Below are 23,885 nucleotides of genomic sequence, written 5' to 3'. Positions count from 1 at the left end.
GGCACCTCTGAGCACCTTCAAGATATGAGCAGAATGAAGCAGAAAAGAGACAGTGTTCTCCAGATGTCCTTAGCCAAGTATGCCCATAAAAACTACAGTGTGCCTTATGACATCGGTGTTCCCTAGATTGGCTGTTTATGGCTCCTCAGCATGGACTCAAAATACCTGGACAGGCATTCCTGGCTGCTTCAAACTGGGGAAGGGATTTGCCCAAAGGATGGAGTGCCAAAAATATGCTATCTTAGCCCTTTGCAGTCTTATTTGTTAAGTGTGTTCACTGTGAATGGAGGCAGTTAGGACATGGAGAACACAGGGTTTGAACCCAGCTCAAATCACTCAAATCACACAGACCCAGGTACCTGTTTATATAGCTTCACTGCTACCTCCACGCCTGTTACATAGAATAGACAAGAGAGATCAACTCCCATTATTCTCTGCCCAGGAAGCTGGTAGCTTGAGTAGCTCTTTGAGCTGCTATCTGAACCAGACATTTCCAGGATGTTCCTTTCTTCCCTGGAAACAGCCAGGATGGCTATATCTGGGTTATTATCTTTTTATTGGGATTTAGGTTCCAAACAAGGTACAAAGCAGTGGTGAGAGGGTCTCGGGATGCTGGGTGATAAGGGAATACCAGGCTTGGCTAGATGGACCACTGCCAGAGGCCAAATGGGAACTAGTACTGGAAGGGATCTGGGGAAGAACTGGGGCTTAGGGAAATGCACAGAGATCAGCGAATGGCGTATCGTACATAGGGAACCTCGATGTCCTCGCCACTTTCGTCGTTGCAGCACAACTCAAGCACCAGTGCCCGCACGTGGCGGCCCAGCTTTCTCTTTGACACACGGCTCACAATTTCTGTCATCCTAGGGAAAGGGGTGAGGGTAAGGGCAGAGGGCCAGGAGGACAAAGCAAGAGAAGAAGGGAGGTAGGTGGGGACAGGAAAGGTGATGGGTAAGAATGGAACAGCTCCAAGCTGAGGCTTCCCACCCAATGAAAGGAACACAGGGCCTTTCCCAGCCTGCCTGGCAATAGCTACTTACGGCTGATCCAACCGTTCCTTGAGCTTAGCAGCTGGCATGAAGAAAGAATAGAGCATGGACACACCCTGGGACAGCATGGTGATTTCTAATTTGTGCTCTGTCTGGAGGGCAGAAGGGGGAAAAATAGCACTGATGGTGGGAAGGCCAAAAAAAATCATCTATACATCCCATCCGCTAGGTGGGATGAGAGGGGAAAAAGGGCCTTCCTTACCTTAAAGTAATCGAGGAACTGTTTCAGGGTCATCTCCTCACCATTAGGCTGCAGCCCTTGTACTTCAAAGCGATCCCACAATGTCCATTCTTGATTATAGTACTGCAATGCAAGAAAAGAACAGGATATGGACCATTCCAGAAGTCCCAACCCTCTGCTTTCCCTGCCCCCATTCATGCAAACCCAGTAAGTCAGATCAGAACCTTTTGTTCAAAGTCTCATGGCTCCCATGTCACTGAGTAACAAGCGTTAAACCTTTACAATTGAATGACAAGGTCCTATGCCACAAGAAGAAATTCTTATTCTCATCTTCTACCCCTTATCTTCTCAATCACTCTGATCTACTGACTGTTATTCCTTCAACATGCCAAACATACTTTACACCTTAGTACTCTTGTAAAAAACATGCAGGTATATTTCAATAGGAACTCTGACCTAGTGACTGGGTAAAATGCAAACCAAAGCCAGTTCTATTGAGATACAGCCCACTACAAGTCTCATCTTCTGATGTGAGCATGTACCTGGTGACGAGGTGCAGCAAGAGGTTCCGAAAACCCAAAGAAGGGTAGGGCCAAGTTCAGGAAACCATTTTTGTAGGAATCAAGCTGTTGGTGCCCCTGAACCACCTTGTACAGCTCCAGACACACAAGGCCAACTACAGCAGCTGTAGTGGTGGCAATGGCTGGGATAATCTTCCCTGCAATCAGCTTGCTCTGAGAAACAGATCAAGGAAGATGTTAGTTCTAAGTTGTAAGAGGTTGAAAGTCTAAAGAAGGACACAGATATAAGGAACTCAAGCCTGGAAATGGTAGACCATCAGGCTTAGAGTCCCCTTACCTTGTGCCGGTCTGCAGGGGAAATATCATAGTTTTCAGCCCGAAGATTGGATGCAGCCACAATGAAATCCATGTGGAAGTTGCTGTCATCATCCTGAGTAAGAGGAGATCAGACAGAAAGTTTTCCTGGCTTCTTGGGATGTAGGTATCCTCCAATGCAAATTACCTGCTGATCTCCCCCAGATCAGAAGGAAATCTACGTGGCTGCCCATGAATCTGATCACCATAAAGGGCTGGACTGGCTCTATATTCTTAGATCCCCATTCTTTATAGCCCTGCCTATGCTTAGCTCACCCCAACTGTCCTATCCAAGGCCCCTTCCAAGCACCTTCTCAAAGTCAATGGGGTACATCTTAAATCCCGGTAACTTGTCTGGGCTGGGCAATGTGGCTTTGAGCTCTTCAAGACGGCTGTCATCTGCACAAAGAGAAAAAACACAGCCCTTTAGATGCAGGTAGTGAGGGTGAAAGCCTAGGTAGGGCAAAAGAAATTCAGTTAGATACAGAATTTGGAGAGAGAAAAAGAGATCCTAGAATGAAGGGGCAAAGGGGAAAAGCAGAGCAGAACAGAGCAAACCTGAAAAAGATTAGATCTGGAGAGATACTAGGGGCAGAAACAAAAATCACAGGACAAAGTGGAGGTGAGGTGGAGTGATCAGATAGAAGGGGTTTGTCAGTCTTGAGGACATACTATATATAGAGACACAGAAGATGTGGTGGGAACATAGGGAAGTACACAAGTATGAATATATGAGAAGTATCTGAGGGGAAGGTGGAGAATATATGAAGAGAGGTGAGATAGGAGGAAATATATGAGAAGAAAGTCAGAAGGAACCTTGAGGAGGTGGAAGAAAAGACTAAAGGAAATATATAACAGTAAGTATTTCAGAAGGAAGACAGAGAAGAGGGAAGGTCAACACGGGTTGGGGTAGTATACAGAACTATAAACACAGATATCTAAAAGGGAAGACAGGGAGACTGAATAAATTATAAATTATGATGAGTGAAGACATATAGAGAAACAGGGTGGGAAGGATGCATGAAGGGTGAGACATGGGACACATGGAAGGAGTCAAAGTGGGCAGGAATCAGGGGGAAACCCCTGCTGGAGATCATACTCCCTAGATGAACAGATCATCAAGGAGAGGCAAAGAAAGAATAAAACCAAGGCAAATGCACACCAAGCAAGAACACAGTTTGTTTTCCTGGTTGCTGGAATGGGAAAGAAGAGGAAGGGAGGGAGAGATTGTTCCCTCAACAGACTGTCTTCCTTTCAAGGTGAGGGAGGTGCAAAGTAAGGTGAGGTCACAGAGGACTAATGGGGAAGCTAGGAACAGGTAGGGACAGTGATTTCTGACCAAATTGCCAAACACCCTCACCAACAGAGGCATTGGCGCTCTGTAACTCCTGGTCAGAAACATGGATCTTGACACCAGACTTGGGGGTGAATTCTGGAACTTGTACTGACTGCAGGAGTGAAGCCACAGCAGCTCGATCTTGAGAGCCAGTCAACCCATAGGTCTGGGCAAAAAGGTTGGCAGCAGCCATCACATAATCCAGATGCAGTGTCTAGGGGACAGCAGGGCACAGTAGGGTTAACACATCTGCCCTTAGAGAGGAAGCCACCACCTCCCCTTCCCACCCACCCATCCTTTACCCAATCCCAGGAAAACCCAACAAGAAGACTTACATTATTAACATCAAAAGTAAGTGGATGTGGACAACGTTTGGGTCCAGACCAAAATGGGGCCCCTGAGCTGGTAAGCTAAAATAAAGAAAGTTTCCAGAAGTAAGATCTTGAAATGAAGGCCTCTCTGGCAATCCTGACTTGTCATCTTGGCTCTGGATGCACCCCACCTCACTACTCTTGGCTGGGTCCTTGAAGAAGGCTGGAGTCAATCATCTGAGATTCAACCACCATCAATTCTTAGATACTTTCTTCACAAATCCCTTTAGCAAACTGGACTGAATCACCAGACATGTACTTAATATTTATGAATACCAGTGAATCAGATCACAACTATTCCTCCTTCAAGCTAAAGAAAGGAACAGAGAGAAGTGATTTGTCCAAGTTCAGAGAGAGCTGGGATTTGAATAAATGACTCCTGAACCTCTGCTTCACGGTTCACTATAGCCCTGATAAAAATCAGGTCAGACTCAGCCTATACACCACAGTGAAGGGGAACAGCAAGAGAACCAATTAATTTGCTCCAAGAAATGAAGGAAGAAATAAGAAGATCATTCTTCTGACATCTCTTGCCTTGGATACCAGCCACATCTGAATTAGTAACTGGGAGAAGTCACTTGAAGAGACTGCAGCAAACACGTGGTTGTAAGGAAACGCATGCTGCCATATGGATACATGAATAAACATTACCTGGTCAGGAGGAAAGTTGTGCAGCAGTTGTCGGATGTTGTTACAGTACTGGGTGTGCCAGTGGTGGCAGGCCCAGGTCACGCAATCACCCCAAGTCTGTGGTCGCTGCAGCACCAGGCTGCGCTGCACAGCCTCCAGCACCTCCAATGGCTGGGTACCTGCCAGCCGCAAGGTCCGTTCCACAAACTTGGGGTCTCTATTAGGGAGTGAAAAGAGCCGAGGGGCAATATTACACAGTGGGCCCTGAGGTAGGCTCTAGGGCAATCTTACTTTCTCCACAGAAAGCTTATCTTGATCCCCCACAGCATGAGAAGTGAAGAGTCCTTTAAAAAGTGTGTCTAGTGCTGAGGGTGACAGCTGAAAAAGCATAGAATATCTTTGCTGGCAGGCAGGAGATTGGGGTGTGTAAGTTACTCACGTGAGGTACTGATTAACATTTTCTGCTGGCTGCTTGAAAAGGCCTTCAAATTCATCCCGGGCCCACTGCAGATGGAACAAATGGATTTTATAGAATGATGGGCAAAACGTTTTCACGGGTGAGAGTCATCATAGGTAAGTAACCCAAGTAGGAAATACACAGCAACTTGTGAAAAGAGAAGCTCCTAAATTTCCCCACTCCTTCATTTTTGGCCTTTCAATTTAAGTCAACGAACTTGATCTAATAACTATCCTAATGTATGTGTTAAAAAAAGCATCAAGAATTGTACACATGTACTATGCCTTGATGAAAAATGCGTATTGGCTAAGTGCATTTTACAACTTAAAAACAAGATTTGCAGCAATTGAACTTGCAGCAGTTCAATGCTGGGAACAACTGCATGAAACCCTGACTTAACAAAAAAGAGTAGACAAGTGTTTGTCTAAGTCCTAGGTTTGGTCTCCAGCACCAAAACACAAATAAGCAAGCAAGGAAACAAACAAAAATAGATTCAATCCAACAATGATTCCTATCTATTCTCTAGGGATTTAGCATAAGACATTGGCTCTATCCTCTTTCCTATGTGTACTTAAAGTGGTGCCAGTTAAACAGCCCAGTGAGATAAGAGAGAGGAAGAATACAAAGCACAAAGAAGTTCATGGCCACAAAATTGGTGGGCACACAAAACTGACACAACCACAGTAGGGTCAGAAGGGAAAATGAAAGATAGGTTTGGTCTTCTCCACCCCTCTATTTCTACCCTTCCCCAATGTGTGGACTCTAACACTGAACCTAGAATTCTGATAGCAACATAGCTATACTTGTGGCCTGGGTGCCCATCACTTAACATTTTAGATTCATTATATGCAGCACTGTTCAATATGTGCATCATATATAGACTATCATTGTGACATAGCAGTATTAAACTCATTTTGCAGTTGATGGAGAAACCTGAATATCATGTGCTAGAGACAAATAACTAGAAGAGAGTGAAGGTAATGGCTATTTTGTTTAGCAAGAAAATAATGCTTTGGAGCCAGACATGGTAGCATATGCTTATTAATTCCAGTACTTAGGAAGTAGAGGCAGAAGGGTCAGTTTAAGGTCATCTTCAGCTACACAGTTAAATTTGAAGTCAACTTGGAATACATGAGACACTGTCTCAAAAGAAACAAAGAGGAAAAGCTGCCATGTAGGTAACTAGGAACTGAACATGGGTCCTCTGTAAGAGTAGCAAGTGCTTGGGAGGCGACAGGTGGATTTCTGTGAGTTCAAGGTCAGGTTCCAAAGTTACAGAGAAACCCTGTCTTGAAAAGAAAAAAAAAAAAAAAAAAAAAAAAAACCCAACCAAACAAAAAGTAGCAAGCGCTCTTAACCACGAAGCCATCTCTCCAGTCCCAATTTAAAATTAATGTGTATGGGTATTTTTGCTGCATTTATGTTCGGGCACCACATGCACGCAGTACTCAGATCCCTTGAAACTTGAGTTAACACCATTGTGAACCACCATGTGCCTGCTGGGAACTGATTTCAGGTCCTTTGGAAGAGCAGTCACTGCTTTTAACTGTTGAACTATCTCTAAGTTGTTAGAGTGTGACATCTAATGAACAGAAATCAAAAACCCACCACCTCTGCCACCTCTGTACTGAGATTAAAGGCATATGCTACCATGCCCCTATCAATCTAAGAAAATATGGCAAATATTGTTAACCCTAGGTAAGGAATGACATTCCAGTATTCATCATTCTTTTGTTTTTGTTTTCTGAGATAAGGTAGTCCAAGCTGGCATTGACCTCACAGTCCTCATGCCTTAGCCTCTCAACTACAGGTGAGCTACCATGCCTACCAACAGCAGTGGTTTTTACCTGTCTATGTACTGGAAAAAGTCAAAAGTAGAAATTACAAGAATAAGTCATTTCAGAAGTGCCAACTGCCAGGTAGATGGATGGTAGAAGAAAACATGTCTTATACTTAAGCCTGTGACACTCAAAAGTCAAGAGCCTGGTGGATATTCCTCCCTTCCCCTGAGCCCCACTTACCTGTAGAGTGTGTTCAATGGCATTGGGAAAGTTTTTCAGAGTGCAGATGGGAATGGATTTCTCTGGCGGGTCCTGGCTAGAGCTGTAGGATTCTGTCAGGAAGGGGATCACCACCTGTACGTTGCCCTTCGTGCCCAGTGTGCCAGACTCCAGTAGTGGTTTCCGATAGTACACACAGCGGCGATCCATGTACATCCCTGTGTGACAGGTTAGGGACAATGATGTGATAGCCAGTAAACAAGGAAAGGCACACTGGGAAAGAACAAGAGGGCCCAGACTCTCCCTTTTGCCCTTGCCTTCTTTACCAGCCTTCAAACTTACGGGCATCTACATTGTCCAGGGCATTGGCCACACCATCCAATTTTTGGAAAAAATCATCATCGTAGATGCGCTCTGTGTCAGGACCTACACGGTTCTGGTGGCTTGTCACCTGGATGTAAGGATTCATCTGGCGTACGGCTGCAGCGGCCGTGTCAGACTTTAACTTCTGTGAAGAGATACAGTTGAGGGTACAATGTGGGACTCAGTTATTGGTGGATTCACTTAACGTCATAAAGAGCTGTCCCCCTGAACGGTCATCTAACGTTAGAAGAACCAGCCCAAGTTCAGGAGGCTCCTTGGTTTAGCAGGATATTGAACAATAATGCCACATGGGCCAGAGCTGAGTCACTTGTGGCAGTGAGATGGAAAAGGAAGCATCCATTGTAGACAATGGACTAGCCACCTTTTTTTTTGAGACAGGGTTTCTCTGTGGCTTTGGTGCCTGTCCTAGAACTAGCTCTTGTAGAGCAGGCTGGCCTCGAACTCAGAGATCTGCCTGCCTCTGCCTCCCAAGTGCTAAGATTAAAGGTGTGCGCCACCACTGCCCAGCTTAGCCACCTCTTTTTGTTTAACTGATACCTACTATTCTTTTAGGGAGCAGCAGGTTGGAGAATCTCCCCAAAACAACCAGATATTAGACAAATAAGCATTAAGTGTTATGAAACCAAAGTCAGGTCACATCCCTCCTCTGCTTAGAACCTTGGCTCTGTGTAAACTTAATTGGTTCCCAGGACCTCTCAGAGTAGAGCATAGTTCTACAGGCTATTATCTGGGCCTTGGGCACTTCCAACCAGAAGACCATCTAGTCCCCACACTCACCACAGCTTTGCAGAGATGAGGTCTTTCTTAAGGAACTAATGAGATCTGTAAACTAACCTCCCTAGCAAGCCCAGCTTGCTCTTTTACACTTTGCAAAGTACCAACGTTGACTCCATATCTCACTGTTATATTGTATCTTTGTTACTTTGTTGTTGTTTGGAAACAGGATCTATGTAGTCATGATCATGGAACTTACTTTGTAGACCAGATTGGCCTCAACTCAAGAGATCTGCCTGCCTGTGTGCATCTGTGGGCCCAGCTGTATCTGTATTATATCTCTTATGCATTCGCCCTTTACTACTTACCTTCCTCCACTAGCACTTTTACTCTTTTTTTGTTTGTTGAGACAGGGTTTCTCTGTGTAGACTTGGCTGTCCTGGAACTCACTTTGTGGCCCAGGCTGGCCTTGAAGACAGAGATCTGCTTGCCTCTCAAGTGCTGAGATGAAAGGTATAAGCCACCATGTCCTACCTCATTTTATTCTTTAATGTACCTCAAGTATGTACAACAATAACTCCTAAAGTAACTATTCAGTGAATAAATTAAAGAACAGGAATATTGGGCGGTGATACTGGCTTTATAGAAGGTCTCATAGATTTCTGATATCTCAGTTTCAAACTGTAGAGAAGAGTTACTGGCTGACTACAATGCCATCATTCAGGAGGCCTACTTTGAAAAATGGCCCTTGGTTGGAGTCTAGGATCTTGGATTTTATGGAAAAGCTCCCATCGCTCCTTTACCTAATAATAATGGCTCAGTGTGCCTGAATTGTTTGTGAACAGTATGGTTTATGTTAAACACTGTCTTTTCTCCTAGAGTCAAGAAACCAGATCCCAGTAAAAGCCCTAGGTAGAGAGATGGGCAGGCTTCCCTGGCTAGGAACTTTTCAGGTGTATTGTTATATTTGTTACTGGGAAAATGAAGTCCATCTTCTGCAACTCCACTGGGAGATAACTCTTAGACACTTGCTGCTGATTTAACTCCATGAACCTTTCTTCCTTTGCTGATTATACTGTGTCCTTTTTCTGTAAAAAAAAATCAGCCACTAGTACCTCTTAGGCAGGCACTGAGTTTGGGAATATTTTTGGGAACCCCTAACACACTGTTCCAGAGCAGCACTGATAAGAGCTGGAGTGATGGTTCAGTGGTTAAGAGCACTTGTTGGTCTTCTAAAGGACTCAGTTTTGGTTTCCAGCACGCACATCCTATGGCTCACAACCTCTTATAACCCCCAAATTCCAGTTCTAAAGGATCCAACACTCTCTTCAGGCACTAGGCACTCACACATATAAAATAAATAAAGATATCGTTGTTGTTGTTTTCAAGACAGGGTCTTCTCACTGTGCAGCCCCAGCTGTCTGGAACTCGAGATCTGCTAGCCTCTGCCTTCTGAGTGCTGGGATTAAAGGTGTGCCACACCATGCTTGCAATAAATAAATCTTCTTTAAAAAGTTAAGGAAAAAGTAAAAGGAAATGAAAAGGGCAGGGGCTGCTAGGCCCCAGCACTTCCAAGGCAGAGGCAGACAGATCTCTATGAGTTCAAGGCTAGCCTGGTCTACAGAGCTAGTTCCAGGACAGGCTCCAAATCTACAGAGAAACCCTGTCTGGAAAAACAAGACAAAACAAAAGGGCAGGGGCTATAGTTCAATGGCAATCTTTAACTAGCTACTCAGTATTTGTAAAGCCCTAGACTCAATTCTCAGTACTGAGAGAAAAAAGAATGAAAAACTGATTTGATGGTGGCTCAGAGGAGAGATGAAAATGAATGAGGGCTACTTAATTTTTGCTAAATAAATGACAGAAACAGAGGGCAAAAAGGGCAAATTCCGGGGACAAGAAAAAGGAGAAAAGTGAGATGTCAAAGTTCCATCTCCTACTTCCATTTATCTCACCGTGACATCCCAGGGCCGGAAAAGAAACTGTCGATTCAGATTTGATTTCTCAATGGTGTCCATGTCTGTGACAATGACTTCTCCACCCTCTCCACAGCCTAGCCCAATCATGGCAAAGTTTTTGAGCAATTCACAGCCAATGGCCCCTGCACCCACCTAAAAACATCCAAGAGACACAGAGGCAAGTCAGGGTAAAGCAAGCGGATATAAACCATCAAATTCCTCATGCCTGCAGAAGACAACAGGATTGAGCAAAAAGGTCTAGTACCACATATTTAGTTCCAGGGTTGTAAAGACACCCCCCTTCAGAATGCAAAAGAAAACCCCAGAGGGAGTGGCCAGAGACCAAGGGAGGTGCACATGCTAGGTGTCCAATGAGGTCACTCACCAGGAAGTACTTTTGCTTGCCCAGCTTCTCTTGAAGGTCTGAGCCAAATACAGCTACTTGCCCATCATAACGGTTTTGACGCTGGGGTTATAAAGTGAGGAGGGTCAGAGAGAAGCTTCCCCAGAAACACCCCCAGATAATGCCTTCCTTCCAGTCCATTCACATACCGGGAGGCACTTATCCTCTGTAAGAGCCTCTTTGTCTTCTGGGAGACATTCAAGAGCATCAAAGTATAACCACTGCATGATGGGCATAAACTTCCCAGAGCAGGCCTAGTGGAGAAGGAAAAAGGAGGTGGTCAGTGATAAGCAGACCCCGGTACATATGGATAACAAATAATGATGGAAAGGCAAAACCCAGTCCATTCCCACCCTGCTAACCTTCATAACTTCCTGGGCAGCGAGGCCCCCAATGAAAGCATTTACGGGTGCCAGGTCCCCAGCAGCAACATAAGCTAGCTTCCGTATAAGGTCTTTATCCAAGTTGTCCTGTTGTACTGCAGGTGGGGACCGAGCATTCACAGCCTGAGCTAGGGCCACCAGTTCTGTTGCATCCTCCTGGTAGGGCAAAGGAAACAAGTAAGCATCTCTCACGCTACTGTCAGGAGATGAACAGTGGACAGGCAGAGGTATGGCGGGCATTTAGCACCAAGGATTTCTATTCTGGCTGGCTGCTGGCCCACCTACCCACCTCATTTCGTGGTCGAGGTGGTCGGTTGTGCTGAGCACAGAATTGGTGCAGAGCTTGGAAGCCAATGTGCAGTTGGGCAGGGCGAGAAAACTTGGCAAAGTCAGTCATTACAAAGTCAGGCTCTGCCAGTGATGCTGGCAAGGATTTCTAAAAATGAGAAGGAGCAGAGAATTTGAAACAGTCTAGTGCAGTGGTTCTCAACCTGTAGGTCATGACCCCTTGGCAAACCTCTATCTCCCAAAATATTTATGTTACAAATTGTAACTGCACCAAATTACAGTTATGAAGTAGCAACAAAAAAATTTTATGGTTGGGAGGTCACCACTACATGAGGAACTGTACTAAAGGGTTGCAGCATTAGGAAGGTTGAGAACCACTGGTCTAGAACCACCCACCAAGAACCACTGTACCCAATACTCACAAAGCTAATCTTTTTAGGTACTTTGACCTGACTGACGATACCTCCACGGATGTAGTCAGAGAAGTTGGAGGTGTCACATATACTAAAGGTATAAGGACCTAGAGTGGATAGGGAGGCTGTCAGTCTTACATACCCTCCTTAAAGTCCACACAACTCAAGAGACAAGGAAAAAAAATGCCTGCCTGATCCAGTGCAGAGGCCAGGTACTATCTTTCAACCCCAGGCCCCATTCGTGAGATCAGAAACCATCTCCTCTGCACCAGAATAAGTTCAGACCCCATGAGAGTCTGTGTCCCTGACCCCAAGTCTACACTGGTGCTGTTTTTACCCAAACCAGCTTAAACATGAGCAGACCTTCTGATCTGCACTGTTCAAAATACAGGAGGCTCTTTCACCTCAACTCAGATCCCAGAGGCCCATGTTCCTACTAACAACTCAAACATAATTGGTCCTTCTCACCCATGCCCATCAGCTCTAGTGGGATCCCTGATTCTCTGAACCACCTCAGATACTCAGGAACTCCTCCCTTTGATCTACAAGACCCTAAGGTGCCCCCATAGTCCCAGCTCACCCAGTACTTTGATCTCTATGGGCTGACAGCCATTGAGTTGGATCATGCCCTGGACTTCTGAGAATGAGACAAAATCACCACTCTCAAATCCATGTCGGGCCTCGTCAAGGCAGGTAACCACACCGGGATTGTCCTGGTTAAAAAGGAGCGAGCAAGTTAAGGAATAAGACAGAGAGAACTGCCATTGCCTGTCTGTCTTCCAGGACCACTGGGGGTGGCCTCCTTACCTTGGTCACCATTGAAACCATAGCACTGAGTGGCTGCTCCCCATTGGGATCTGTGAGGACCATTTCCTCTCCAAAGTCACAGAAAAGTTGCCTGTAGAGAGTGGCAAGAGGACTGATGCCTGAGGCCCACAAAAGTCCCCAGGCATCCTTCAAGGTGCAGTGGATACTGCTGAGGAAACCTGGCACATCACAATGGGGATGTAACAGTACTAACGTCACACAGGAAGAGGTGAACACACAGAATATAAAACTTGAGTGGCAAAAGAGGGATAAGGGTCTTTGGCCTAGGAAAGTTTGTGGGGAGAGGCATGGAAAATGGCACTCACCCAAATAAGCCTCGTGTATCTGCCACCACTAGCTTGATGCCATGGCTATGACAGAACTCACCCACTCGTAGTTGGTCTTCCAGGGGGCTGTTGGTAAGGACCACCACCTGTGGAGAAATAAAGCCCAGGTCAAGAGCCCAGAACTAGAATTGTCCAGGTTCTCCCTGGTCCTCTAGGCCTCTCATAAAGACCTTCTGGGGAGCAGACTCAGTGAGGGGAAAAGATAGCAACGAGAAAACAAAGGCTTAGAGCATGTTGGGAAAGGTAGTGGTACTGGGCACAGACTACAGAATAGCTGACTCACTTGTTTGCTAACTGCCTACAACCCTGCCATGCCCCGTGACACATAGGCAGGACAAAACTACCTCCAGCCAGAGTCTGTGCTCACTCATACCACACCTATCTGTTGGTGGCTCTCAAGATGCTGCCCACTCCACCCCAAGTTTTGAAACTGCTCTCCACCTTCTCCAGGAACATCCATCCCTGCCTACCAGGATGAGCTCCTACAACTGTGTCAGATTGCTGCTGCTGCTGCACCGACCCCTGAGAGGACCTTAGCCCTACAGGGCAGACTTTTAGCTCTCATAGCCTAGACTTTTTAAAATCAGTTAATGCCCATGCCACTTTCCCTGTATCCAAATTGCTATTCTTCATTCTTAACCCTCAGAGGAACCCCATAAAATCAGTACTGTTGCGTTTCCTATTTTGAAATGGAAAGAGTAAGGTCCAGGATCTAAGTGACCTGCCTAAAGTTACACTAGAAGAGCTAGACACAGCAGGACAGTTTGCCTCCAGTCTGTTCATAACTACTATGTTGTTTAAGTGGTGTGTCCACATCTTTCCCCAAAAGGTAGGCCCAGGGTCTCACCTTGCCTGCATCCTCTCTGATACCTCAGACAGCTCATTAAATAGTGAATAGTACCAAAAAATACCACAGATGAGTTTCAAGAAAATCAAGCAAGAAACTGAGCGGTGGCCAAGTACCTGGAAGCCACTAAGGAAATCCTCAACCAGAGGCCCAGTGTAGGCAGTGACAGGCACATAGCTGTTGAGTTCAGCAAGTCGGGGCTGAGATACCTCAGCCCGATTTTTACCAATGTCTTCCTCTCGAAGGTAAAACTGCAAGAGGGGGTGACAGAAGGATAAAAGTGAGATGGTTGTGGCACACAAAGGCTGCTGCTTGGAAAAAAATGTTGGGAAGAGTTACCTGGGAGGAGAGATCAGCCCACTGGGTAGTGCCTTGGTCATGTAGGGTAACAGCCTTGACCCCACCAAGGATGATGTTCTTAGCAATTTCCACACCCAAGCCCCGCAAGCCTGAGACAAGCACGCTGGATGTCTGGAGCCTTTTCATTGCCTCATGGCCCAAAACATACCTGTCAAGTTAGAAGAGATCCCAGGTCATTGTCCAGCCCACCTGATCCAAGTATTTCAGTACCCCTTCCCACTTCAGGCAGACTTAGGCCTAACTTACAGCTGCCGGGAGTAAAGGCCCTCGTCTATGTCTGCTTCACTGCCGTTCTTCGCCATTCCCTGGGGATGGAGAACAAGAAAAGATTCAAGATAACAAGAACAAGTGGGGTATTAAAATGGAAAGCAATAAGACTCCTCAACCCATCATCATGCCAGCTAGCCTCCATGGGAAGGTACTCACGTTGGTTGGCACTGAGGGCACTTCGGACAGCACGGACTGGGCAGGGGAGCAGTTAGAACCCGGCTTTGGATCAGGCCCGGACACGCGACGTTTCTTGGACAGCGGCGAGCTGGACATCTAGAGGAAAAATGGCAGGAAAGAGGTGAGCCTTGGATACGTGGGGATATTTTTCTGGTATTTTTTGTTTGTTTGTTTTAAATACAGGATCTCACCGTGTAGCCCTGATTGGCCTTGAACTATTTTTTTTTCCTGTTTATTACTGGTAATAATTGGAGAAGACTTAGGTATTAGCAAATCTACTTTAGAAAAGAAACTGGTAGCAGGGCGGTGGTGGCGCATGCCTTTAATTCCAGCACTTGGGAGGCAGAGGCAGGCGGATCTCTGTGAGTTCGAGACCAGCCTGATCTATAAGAGCTAGTTCCAGGACAGGCTCCAAAGCTACAGAGAAACCCTATCTCAGAAAACCAAAAAGAAAAGAAACTGGCCCTGAGAGATGAAGTGGCTTGCCCAGGTTCACACCGCTGTCAGACCCAAGATTTGAACCAGGTGGTTTGGCTTGCAAATCCACACAGCTGAGTGCTAAGTCATTTTGTCTCTCCCTAGCCCAGCATAAGGGAAAGGCTCCAATCCTATGGAGTAAAAGACCACTGTCAGAGAACAGATGTGGACTTAGGAAGTACTCAGGTTTTAAATCTTGACCCTTTTATAGGTATCATATGGAGCTGTTCCCTCACTTTAATATGGCTCCAGGGTGTTGCTGAGATGAGAAAAGATACAGACCATAAGCCCTAGTGGGGCTCAGGGCAGAGCTTATTAAAGTCCTGCCCTTTTCCCAGTCTTAGGGGTAGAAAACAACCCAGGCCAATAAAACAGGCTGCTGGAAGAGAGAAAATGCACACTTCTAACTAAAATCTCTTCTGCACGTGAAGTCCTTCAACAGGTTAGCAGGTCAGAGGCCACACTAAGCACTTTAATGAGCCTTGTCGCTGTCTGTCCTCAGGGCAACCCTGTGGGAATTGCACTACTACTATTTACCCCAGGGCGCATGGAAGGAAAAACTTCATTCAGGGATGTTTGGTGACTTGACCAAAATTCCTACTCAGAGTGGTTGAACTGGGATCAGAGCAGATCCAATGACTCTGAAGTCCAAGCCACTTCTCAGAGCTAGCAAGTTTCATGCTCTCAATTGTATTGGCATGAAATCATGCAAGGCAGGATTTAAGGTCCCTGTTGAACAAATGAGAAAGCCTGAGCTCACATGGTCAAATGACACACTAGATCCCAGAGGGGAGGAAAACCACCACCAATATAACCTGCTGTTGGAAGCGGTGGTGGACTCAGATGCTCGTAAATAAAAGATAGAACCCAGAATCATTTTTCAGGCCCAATGGCTCTTCAAAGCACTGAGTATTTGCTTATACCCTGTCTTCTACTCATACAACTGCTCCAACTCTGAAGCCTTTTCTGACCCTCAATACCACCAACTGCCACCAACATACCTAAGATTCCATCTTGGCACAATCACTTTCTAATATGAACACAATGACAAGTGTTCCCTACCATCTACCCCATCAGTCGCAAGAGTAAAGGGCTTTGTCTGACTCTAACAATGCCTGTGAACTACATTAACCCTATGCTCCTACGAGAAATAGAAAGTGAAAGCTTAAGGAACTCCACTCATTAGCCCTGGGCATCACTTGCCCAAGTATCATGCAGCTGGTAGCAGTTTGTGAGATTTTCTTAGGTGAGCAGTGTATTTGGCTCTGGGTCCAGCCCAGACTGCTCAGAGATGGAAGGTAAAGAAAGGGAGAGAAGGGGAGGCAGGAGGCTGCCTAGAGCCAAAGTCTGTCAGAGAAATTGCTGGGAATGCTTAGATCCAATCTGGGTAGAAAGAGGCTTGATAAGTTAGGAGCAAGACAAAAGCAATTCCTACTTTCCATTTACTGGCAGTGACTTGGCATGAGATTTCATTTCCTCTAAGTCAAGTTTCTCCAAAAGTTGGGAGAAAAGGAACTGCCCTCCTGATGAGGCTTAAAAAAACTATCCGTGGTTTCAAAACTCAGGGACCCGAGGACATGAGTTCCTCCCCAGGCTCCCACAGTGGCCTCCAGTACTTAGTTATTTCCCCTTGCCTTGTCAGTGGTTGGTTTGTCCAGGGCATACGCTTTCTTTACTCCCTACATCAGTCAAGACCCAGGGCCAGAGAGCTCTTTATCAGACCTTTTACCTCTCCACCCCTAGTGCTGGCAGGCAGCAAGAGTCTGAGCACGGTTGGGATGACTATTCAAAAGTGGACTTCGAAGCCAGGTGTGGCAGTACATGCATGCAACCCCAGTGCTCATGAGCCAGAGGCAGGAAGACTAAGTTTGAGGCCAGTGTGAGCTGCACAGAGAGAACCCATTTCGAAAGAGAAAATAAAAAGGGACATTTCAATTGCCAGATTTTGGAGAACCCCTTTATCAAGGCAAGGGACCCCTGGATAAGAGCTAAAGATTCCCCCATCCCCATTCAAAAAACCAAAAACCTCAAATCCACATTCTCTCTCTCTCTCCATGTACTTAGCCTTCTCTGTTGGGATATATCTTCCATAACTTGCTTGGCAAAGCTGAAATTAAAGCATTTCAAAACTTACCTGGGGTCTCCAAACCAATGACTGAAGCCTAAGAATAATCTACTCCCAAAACAGAGATGGGCTGAGCAGGGGAAGCCCGGGGTAGGCTTAGGAGGCACAGAGCCAGCCGATTAACTCCAAGAAGCTACAGTACTGGGGAGGATGCTGGGGCAGGTCAGGCTTCCTGGGAGGTGTTAACCGAGAAGTCCTTGAGAGTGTGAGAAAGGCACTGGGAAGTGACTGAGCTCAAGGAGCTCTGAAGGAGACAGGAAAAGAGACCCAAATGAGACCTCAGCAGGCCTTACAAGTAACAGGGGCAATGGGCAAAGTCTTAAAGACTTAAATCTTGGGTCTCTAGAAAGAAGTGGGAGAATGCAGAACCTGAGACTACTGCAGGAAGGTGCTGGGGTCGAAAGAGTCTCAGATTCCAGTGACAGAAGCCCTTCACCAAAAATAATGGGAATTCACAGAAAGGTCTCCATGCTGACACTAGAGCGCCAGGAAGCCATGAGATTAAGTGTGAAGAAGCTAGGAGAGGTCTCTGAGGGCACACTCTTGAAGAGGGATTTCTAAAGGAGCAACAAAGGTCTTGTGTTGTTCTAAAAGGCAACAAAGCTGCTCTAATAGGGTGGAAAAGGGCAGATAAGTTTCAGATAGCTTAAGCCTTAAAAAGGTTACTAAGTGCTGAGGATGGTGGCGCACACCTTTAATCCCAGCACTAGTGAGGCAGAGGTAGGCTAGTCTCTAAGAATTTTCAGCTTGCCTGGTCTATATATCTATATATTTCAGGGCAGCCAAAGCTACCCTGTCTCAAAATAATAATTATAAAAATAAAGGTTACCAAGCAAATCCTGGCTAAATCTCCAAGTGGAGTTAGGTTTCTCCAGCCAATTCTGTGATTCCATGACTCAATAAATAGATATTAAAGTTTTCTACTCTGGTGGAGGATAAGTAGGCCTATTGGAGAAAGGGGTATCTGACAGTAATAGTGGGGTTCAGTGAGGCCAAAAGCAAAAGCTGAGACTTCCTGAATGTAGACGCTAGGAACCTTTAAAAGGATAAGGGCAGATTCTGACGCCTGTTGTTAGATTAAGGAATTATAAGGAGAGAAGCTACTCTGGTATCTGCTTTTGAAGGCAGAAGTTGGGTCTAGGATGAGACTGTCTGGCAGATGAGGTTACAAATCAACAGGGTCTGAAAGAGTAGATGGTAGCAGGAGATTACTGATGGAGAATTGTGTCCAAACAGGAAAGTGTAGATGGTAGCTGGAGATTACTGATGGAGAATTGTGTCCAAACAGGTCCTCCCTAGTGTCTAGTCCCTTGAGAGGCTCTAGAGGAAAGATATTGGAGGTTAAGGATGGCTGATGGGGAAAAAGATGAGGCCTATTGAGGGGACAGCCTAAGAACAATGAGAGCATGAAAAATGAATACTTAAAAGCAGGCAAAGTCTCTAAGGGCAGATCCTAGTAACCAACGGGGCCTCTTAAATGCAGATGCTAAAAGCGTCTAAGAATGCCAGATTACCACGATGATGCTATGTCAAGGCGGCATTGGGAGACCTCAAATATGGGAAATGAGTCTCCACAGGAAGGCCAGGCAGATAGCTTTTCACCCGGTCTAATCCAGATGGCAGCTCAACGGACAGATAGTATCCTGGGGGGAGGGGGAGATTCTGGACGAAAATGGTAGACAAGGCTCTTCTTTCGGAAATGAAGGCCACGCGGACCCTTTCTGAAGTTTGGCCCCTCTTAAGCCATGAGAGCAAATAATGAAGGACTGGGAGGAGTCTCAAGGGAGATTTCAGGGCTTGGGACAGTCTACAATAGCACACAAGTATGGACGGCTTTTACAAGCAGTAATGCTGAATTTCTCTGCCTTTATGGGAGACTGTCGGGAGTTCTGATAGGAAGCGCAGGACGGGATCAAGATATCTCGTTATAGATGTTGAGCTGGAAATCTCCAGAAGCCGAGATGGGGGGGGGGTCCTCTCACGTCAAGGTCAGATCTCAGAGCCCAAGGGAATAGGGTGGTCCACGACAGAAATGATCCACCCTGCCCCAGGATTTGTACTCCCCCCACACCCGCTTGTCTAGTGATGGCTGATACCAACGACACCGCAGCACACCCAGACATAGGGCTGACAGAGAGCCAGCAGGGACCCTCCCATGCCTCCCAGAGCTCTTGCTTCGAGCCAGGTGCAGAGAAAAGCTATTACCAATGCCGGTTCCCCGGGTCGCGCCGCCGCCAACTCCTCAAGGAGCCGAAGTCAAGCTCGGCCGCCACCGTCCTTTTTCTCCTCCTCCTTCCTGCCGCCTGGGCCAGCTAGGATCACCGCCGCCTTCTCCTCCCCGACCGCTGTGGTTGTGGTCTTCCCTGCCACCTCCCTCACGCCAGCAGCCGACACAAGATGGCGGCGGCAGAGCCCAAGGCCGGAACAAAACCTTGAGCCCCACCCCCAGAAACCCGGATGCAAGCGGACCGCGCCCACTCATGAATCATGTATTTTCCCTGCCCGCCCAGTTTGGGACTTCTGTAATTAGAAGGAGAACAGCTCCACCAAGTGGCTCCAGAGGCAGTAACTAGAAAAACAGGTAGAGCAGGAGGCCACGCCCCATGGGCTATGAATAAAGAATAACTGCAGCGAAGCTGTCAAAGAAACCAAGGAAGGATCTCAAGGCCATTCTTCCTGATGGTGAATTATAAAGCAAAATGATGGTTTACTAAGACCAGGCAACCAGAAAGTAGATGTTAAAGCATGGCAATCACACCCCATGCTCATGAATAATGAATGTTCTTGCTGCTGCCGGGAATCAAGGAGACCAAAGCGACATCTTACTCATGAATAATGCAAAACGCTCAGTGGGGTGAAACAAAAGAGGTAGGCCTGCCTTATTGCTCCATCTAATACCCAGTAAGCAAGAAATGTGGCTACTGCAGGGAATATGCACTCCCTTGGCTCCTGAATACTGAATGATGCTATTGTGACTGCTCAACTAGGAAACAGAAAGGTTAAGGAAGGTTGCATGGAAGGGGGGGTCATGGTACACGCCTTTAATCCTAACACTAGGGAGGCAGAGGCAGGCAGATCTCTGAGTCAGTCTGGTCTACAGAGGGAGTTCCAGGACTGCCAGGGCTACACATAGACCCTGTATAGGGTATAGGGTGTGTGTGTGTGTGTACTAAAAGAAAGGTCGCACCCAGGTAGTACATGCATAGTGGCATATGCCTATTAATCCCAGCACTATACTAAGGGAGATGAAAGCTGGGGGAATCGACCATGAAACCCTGTCTCAACAAAAGGACAAATTCTGTGAGGCTTGTGGGCAGCCTCCCAGCCAAGCTTGTGGGCCCTGCCCAGCAAGCCCAAGTAACAGTCAAGGTATGTGTCATAGGGGATAACCCTGCGAAGCCTGAGGGGAGCACAGTCCTTGTTCCTTATCCTTGACCATTTAGGGGATTATCTTGTCCCAACTAAATCCAGACTCACTACATGCCTTTGATAGACAATGACAGTAATAAAATCAATTCACCTCAGGTTGGAAATGTAGGCTACAGATAAAGTACTTCCCCTACACCCTGGGTTCAATCCATAGTACTACAAAACCAAAACAAAACACACCAATCCCCACTTCAAAAAATCTATCCAACTCAGATTGATGTGTCATGAAAATGAGTATGGAAAGGATCTTTGAGCAATGCTGCCACAAGGCATTGAAACAATTTTCAAATATATATAACTAAAGTTAATATGTAAGCATATTTGAATTAATCTAAAATTACTTATGCGTGAGGCTATATGTAGTCATTGCAGAAGTATCCACTTGAATGTTTTCAGATCCAGAAAACAGAAATTAAGAACAAGAAATTACCCTGTGATTGAATTTCAGTAAGTAAAACAGTGCCTGACACACATACCATATAATTAACCTGACCAGTAGCAACACTGTTTCTTAAAAGACAGGCTCTTGCTGGGGTGTGCTAGTAGGATTCCTGTAATTCTATAGTACTTGGCAGGCTGAGGCAGGAGGATCGGGGAAACAGACCCTGGAGAAAGGGACGTAGATAAACAGCCACACAGAGAGGGAAGAGAGGGAAAATAAAGAGAAGGGAGAGAAGGAGGGGAGAGAGCAGAGAGGAGGGAAAGGGAGCAGAGGGAGGGGAGATGAAGGGGAAGAAAGGAAAGAAGAGAGCTAGTTTTGCTGTGTTGCCCATACTGGTCTCAAACACCCTTATTAAAGAGATCTTCCTGCCTCACTCAGTGTCCCAACTACTCCTTGTAATTCCACAATACTTGGCAGGCTGAGGCAGGCAGGTCCCTAATTCTCTGGCAAGCCTAGGGAAATATAGTGACAGCCTGGAGAAAGGAGTAGGAGACACAGAGAGAGAGGAGAGGGAGGGAGGATATGAGTACCATGGAGCCCACCAGAAATAGTACCATTAAATTGGTTTGGGGAAGGGCATTATCCAACTCTGAAACCAGACAGGTCAGATTTGAATCCTAGTTCAGCCACGCACTGTGCTACTTTAGGACAAATTACTTACCTGTCCTGTGTCTCAGATTCCTCATCTATGAAGTAGGATGAAACCTACTTTTGAGAAGTTGTGAAGATAAAATGGTTAATTAAAGTAACTAAATGGGTGTAAACTATTCTTATTATCCTAAATACCCACTTTTCAGGCTCCGAAAAAGACTTGCCCGAGATCCAAACAGTAAAGATGGATGGGATTTGAATTCAGAGTCTTGGTTAGAAACCTAGAATTACTGAGACATAAGGCATGAATAATACCCACGGCATCATCTCCGATAGATGCCAGGTTTAAATCCAGGAACCTGTGAGGGAAACCTAACTGCGGATCCGCAGAAGCTGTAAAGGCCACGCCCCTCATAAATGACGCAGAGTAGAAAAGCTTTTTAAAATACCCTTGGGGCGCTACTCACCTTCACAGATTATTGTATGGATTATCAATAAAGTCTAGTTTGTGAGGCTTTATTGTTGTGATACCCGTCAACACGCCCCTTCCGCACGTTGATCCGCCCCCTAGAGAGTAATTCATAAGCTGACACTTCTAGTGGACCAGGTGCGAAAGAGGGTTCGCACCACAGCCCCACCCCTCATAAATGAATAAAGCGGCAACCAAAGTACCGCTCAGTAGCCCAGTGGCTCTACGTCCGCTCGGAAGTCTGCTCAGAAGAGCCCGGCAGAGCCGGGCGGTGGTGGCACACGCCTTTAATCCCAGCACTCGGGAGGCAGAGGCAGGTGGATCTCTGTGAGTTCGAGACCAGCCTGGTCTACAAGAGCTAGTTCCAGGACAGGCTCCAAAACCACAGAGAAACCCTGTCTCGAAAAACCAAAAAAAAAAAAAAAAAAAAAAAGAAGAGCCCGGCAGAGAGAGTCTTTACCAACCTCGGTTGAGAGGCTCCTCTCCCGGCATCTGGGCCCCTAATGTGTTCGGGTTTCAAAGCCCAGGGTAACCAACCGTGCAGACCTCATCACCTAGTCAGAGGTCACAAAGGGCATTTATACCACAGTGCCACGTCGGTGGTGGAGCCTTCCTACTGTCACCCGGTCCGGTGCTAAGACAAGCCATCTCCAACTCCCCTTCCCCCGCTTTGACTTTAGTAACTTCAAACTTCTCTCCTCTTGGGAAGCCCGAAAATCCTGCCCACCGACAGAGTACTCCCTAAGCGCCCCCTAAACCCTGCTTCCAAGGGATACAACTACCCCCATAAAGCAGACTAATAAATACCACCCAAGTCCCCAAGAACCGCCTCCTAAGGGTCTCCTCAAAAGCAGACACCTTCTGAATGCCACCCGGGCCCCAAAACCTCCAAATATGCCCATTCGGGATCCCTGAAGTTGATATTAAGGAAGCACCCTCTTCCAAATGCAGTCTAGGGGCTTGAGGGCAATTTGCTCCCGCTCACCCCCAGTGCTGGGCGGAAGCTTCGCCTTCCTTCAGGAGATAAGCCGAAGCCACAGGGCAACGGAAGAGCAAACCACCTCCGTCGGGCAAAAAGAACTAGAGTTTGCGCGAGCTCGGAAGCGCGGGGCCTTAGAGGGCCGGGTCTGGGGTGTACCATAGATGCCTGAATAGAGGGGCGTTCTCCCTGCTTCTGTGTCTCTGGCGCTGGTTTCAGGTCCATATATCCCCTACAGATTGTGGTACGACCCCAATGCGCGGTGCATGCTGGGAGTGGTAGTCCTGTCCCGCTAATGCCTGGTGCACGTGGTGGGCATCAGCCCCTAGAAGATGGGAAAATGTAAGCCTGGGTTTATTTCCTAGAACTGTGTACTCTGTGAGGGTGGGAAAAGAAAACGGAACATGATAGTGCCTCCAGATTAGAAGATACATCCAACCTAAGCACGGGAAGGCTGAGACTCGGGTGACCAAAAGCATTCATTCATTTTTTTTTTCCGTTTGTGCAGATCAAGATGTGGGCCAGGTGCTGGCACTTCTTCCTTGCCCTCATAGAACAATATTCTATCTTGAGAAACAGCAGGTAAACAATAACAAATAATAGCCTCACATATACCTATGCATTATAATAAGCAGTCGGTAACTACATAAATTATATATGAACATATATGCGCGTGCATGTTTTCCTTTAACAGGATTTCCTTATGCAATTTAGGCAGGCTTGGAACTTGCTATACAACCCAGGCTGATCTTGGATTTAGGAGCCTCCTGCTTCTTTCACCAAGTGCTGGGATTGCTTACAGGCATGTACCACCATGCCCAGCTGCAAATGTTAATATGTAAATGCTTTACATCTGTTTCTATCTAATGTATCTTATATTTAATGCATTGTGTAAATTATATAACAGTATGACTGACTATACATTGTATACACAGCTTAAAGTAACTATTATATATAAAATCATACATCCCTTAACAATAGTGATAGTTTCTAAGAACTTAGGCAAAGTCTTACATGAATTTACATAAAACCAAATGGTACAGTTCCTGCTCACCTAAGCTATATGGTTTAACCTAGGACTCCTAAGCTATAAACTGTATATATAATAAATGTGGCAAAGTAT

At 46.3% G+C, this 23,885-nt stretch overlaps 1 protein-coding gene across 2 annotated transcripts; it reads right to left on the bottom strand.

Annotated features, from left to right (window-relative positions):
• Positions 1 to 537: 537 nt before the first annotated feature.
• On the bottom strand, positions 538 to 22,885 carry Uba1 (ubiquitin like modifier activating enzyme 1). 2 transcript variants are annotated; one of them, XM_057759508.1, is made up of 26 exons: positions 22,769 to 22,885; positions 14,230 to 14,346; positions 14,050 to 14,108; positions 13,783 to 13,951; positions 13,560 to 13,694; positions 12,576 to 12,682; positions 12,250 to 12,340; positions 12,023 to 12,155; positions 11,452 to 11,549; positions 11,031 to 11,177; positions 10,721 to 10,897; positions 10,508 to 10,612; positions 10,341 to 10,421; positions 9,953 to 10,108; positions 7,242 to 7,407; positions 6,921 to 7,117; positions 4,882 to 4,946; positions 4,464 to 4,659; positions 3,777 to 3,851; positions 3,466 to 3,655; positions 2,416 to 2,504; positions 2,089 to 2,181; positions 1,773 to 1,964; positions 1,252 to 1,353; positions 1,041 to 1,141; positions 538 to 863 (listed from the first exon to the last, which is right to left on the bottom strand). In XM_057759508.1, exons 2-26 carry the CDS (start codon positions 14,344 to 14,346, stop codon positions 728 to 730), a joined length of 3,177 nt encoding a protein of 1,058 aa, XP_057615491.1. In that variant the 5' UTR covers positions 22,769 to 22,885; the 3' UTR covers positions 538 to 727. The 2 variants fall into 2 exon arrangements, with proteins under 2 accessions (XP_057615491.1, XP_057615490.1); XM_057759507.1 differs by lacking the exon at positions 22,769 to 22,885 and adding an exon at positions 19,058 to 19,263.
• Between the last annotated feature and the right edge of the window lie 1,000 nt (positions 22,886 to 23,885).

Source organism: Chionomys nivalis, chromosome X (assembly GCF_950005125.1).
Source record: "Chionomys nivalis chromosome X, mChiNiv1.1, whole genome shotgun sequence".
In the NCBI taxonomy this organism is placed as follows: Eukaryota; Metazoa; Chordata; class Mammalia; order Rodentia; family Cricetidae; genus Chionomys; species Chionomys nivalis.
The sequence above is the reverse complement of the archived record's forward strand: the minus strand, read 5'-3'. Positions and strand labels throughout refer to the sequence as shown.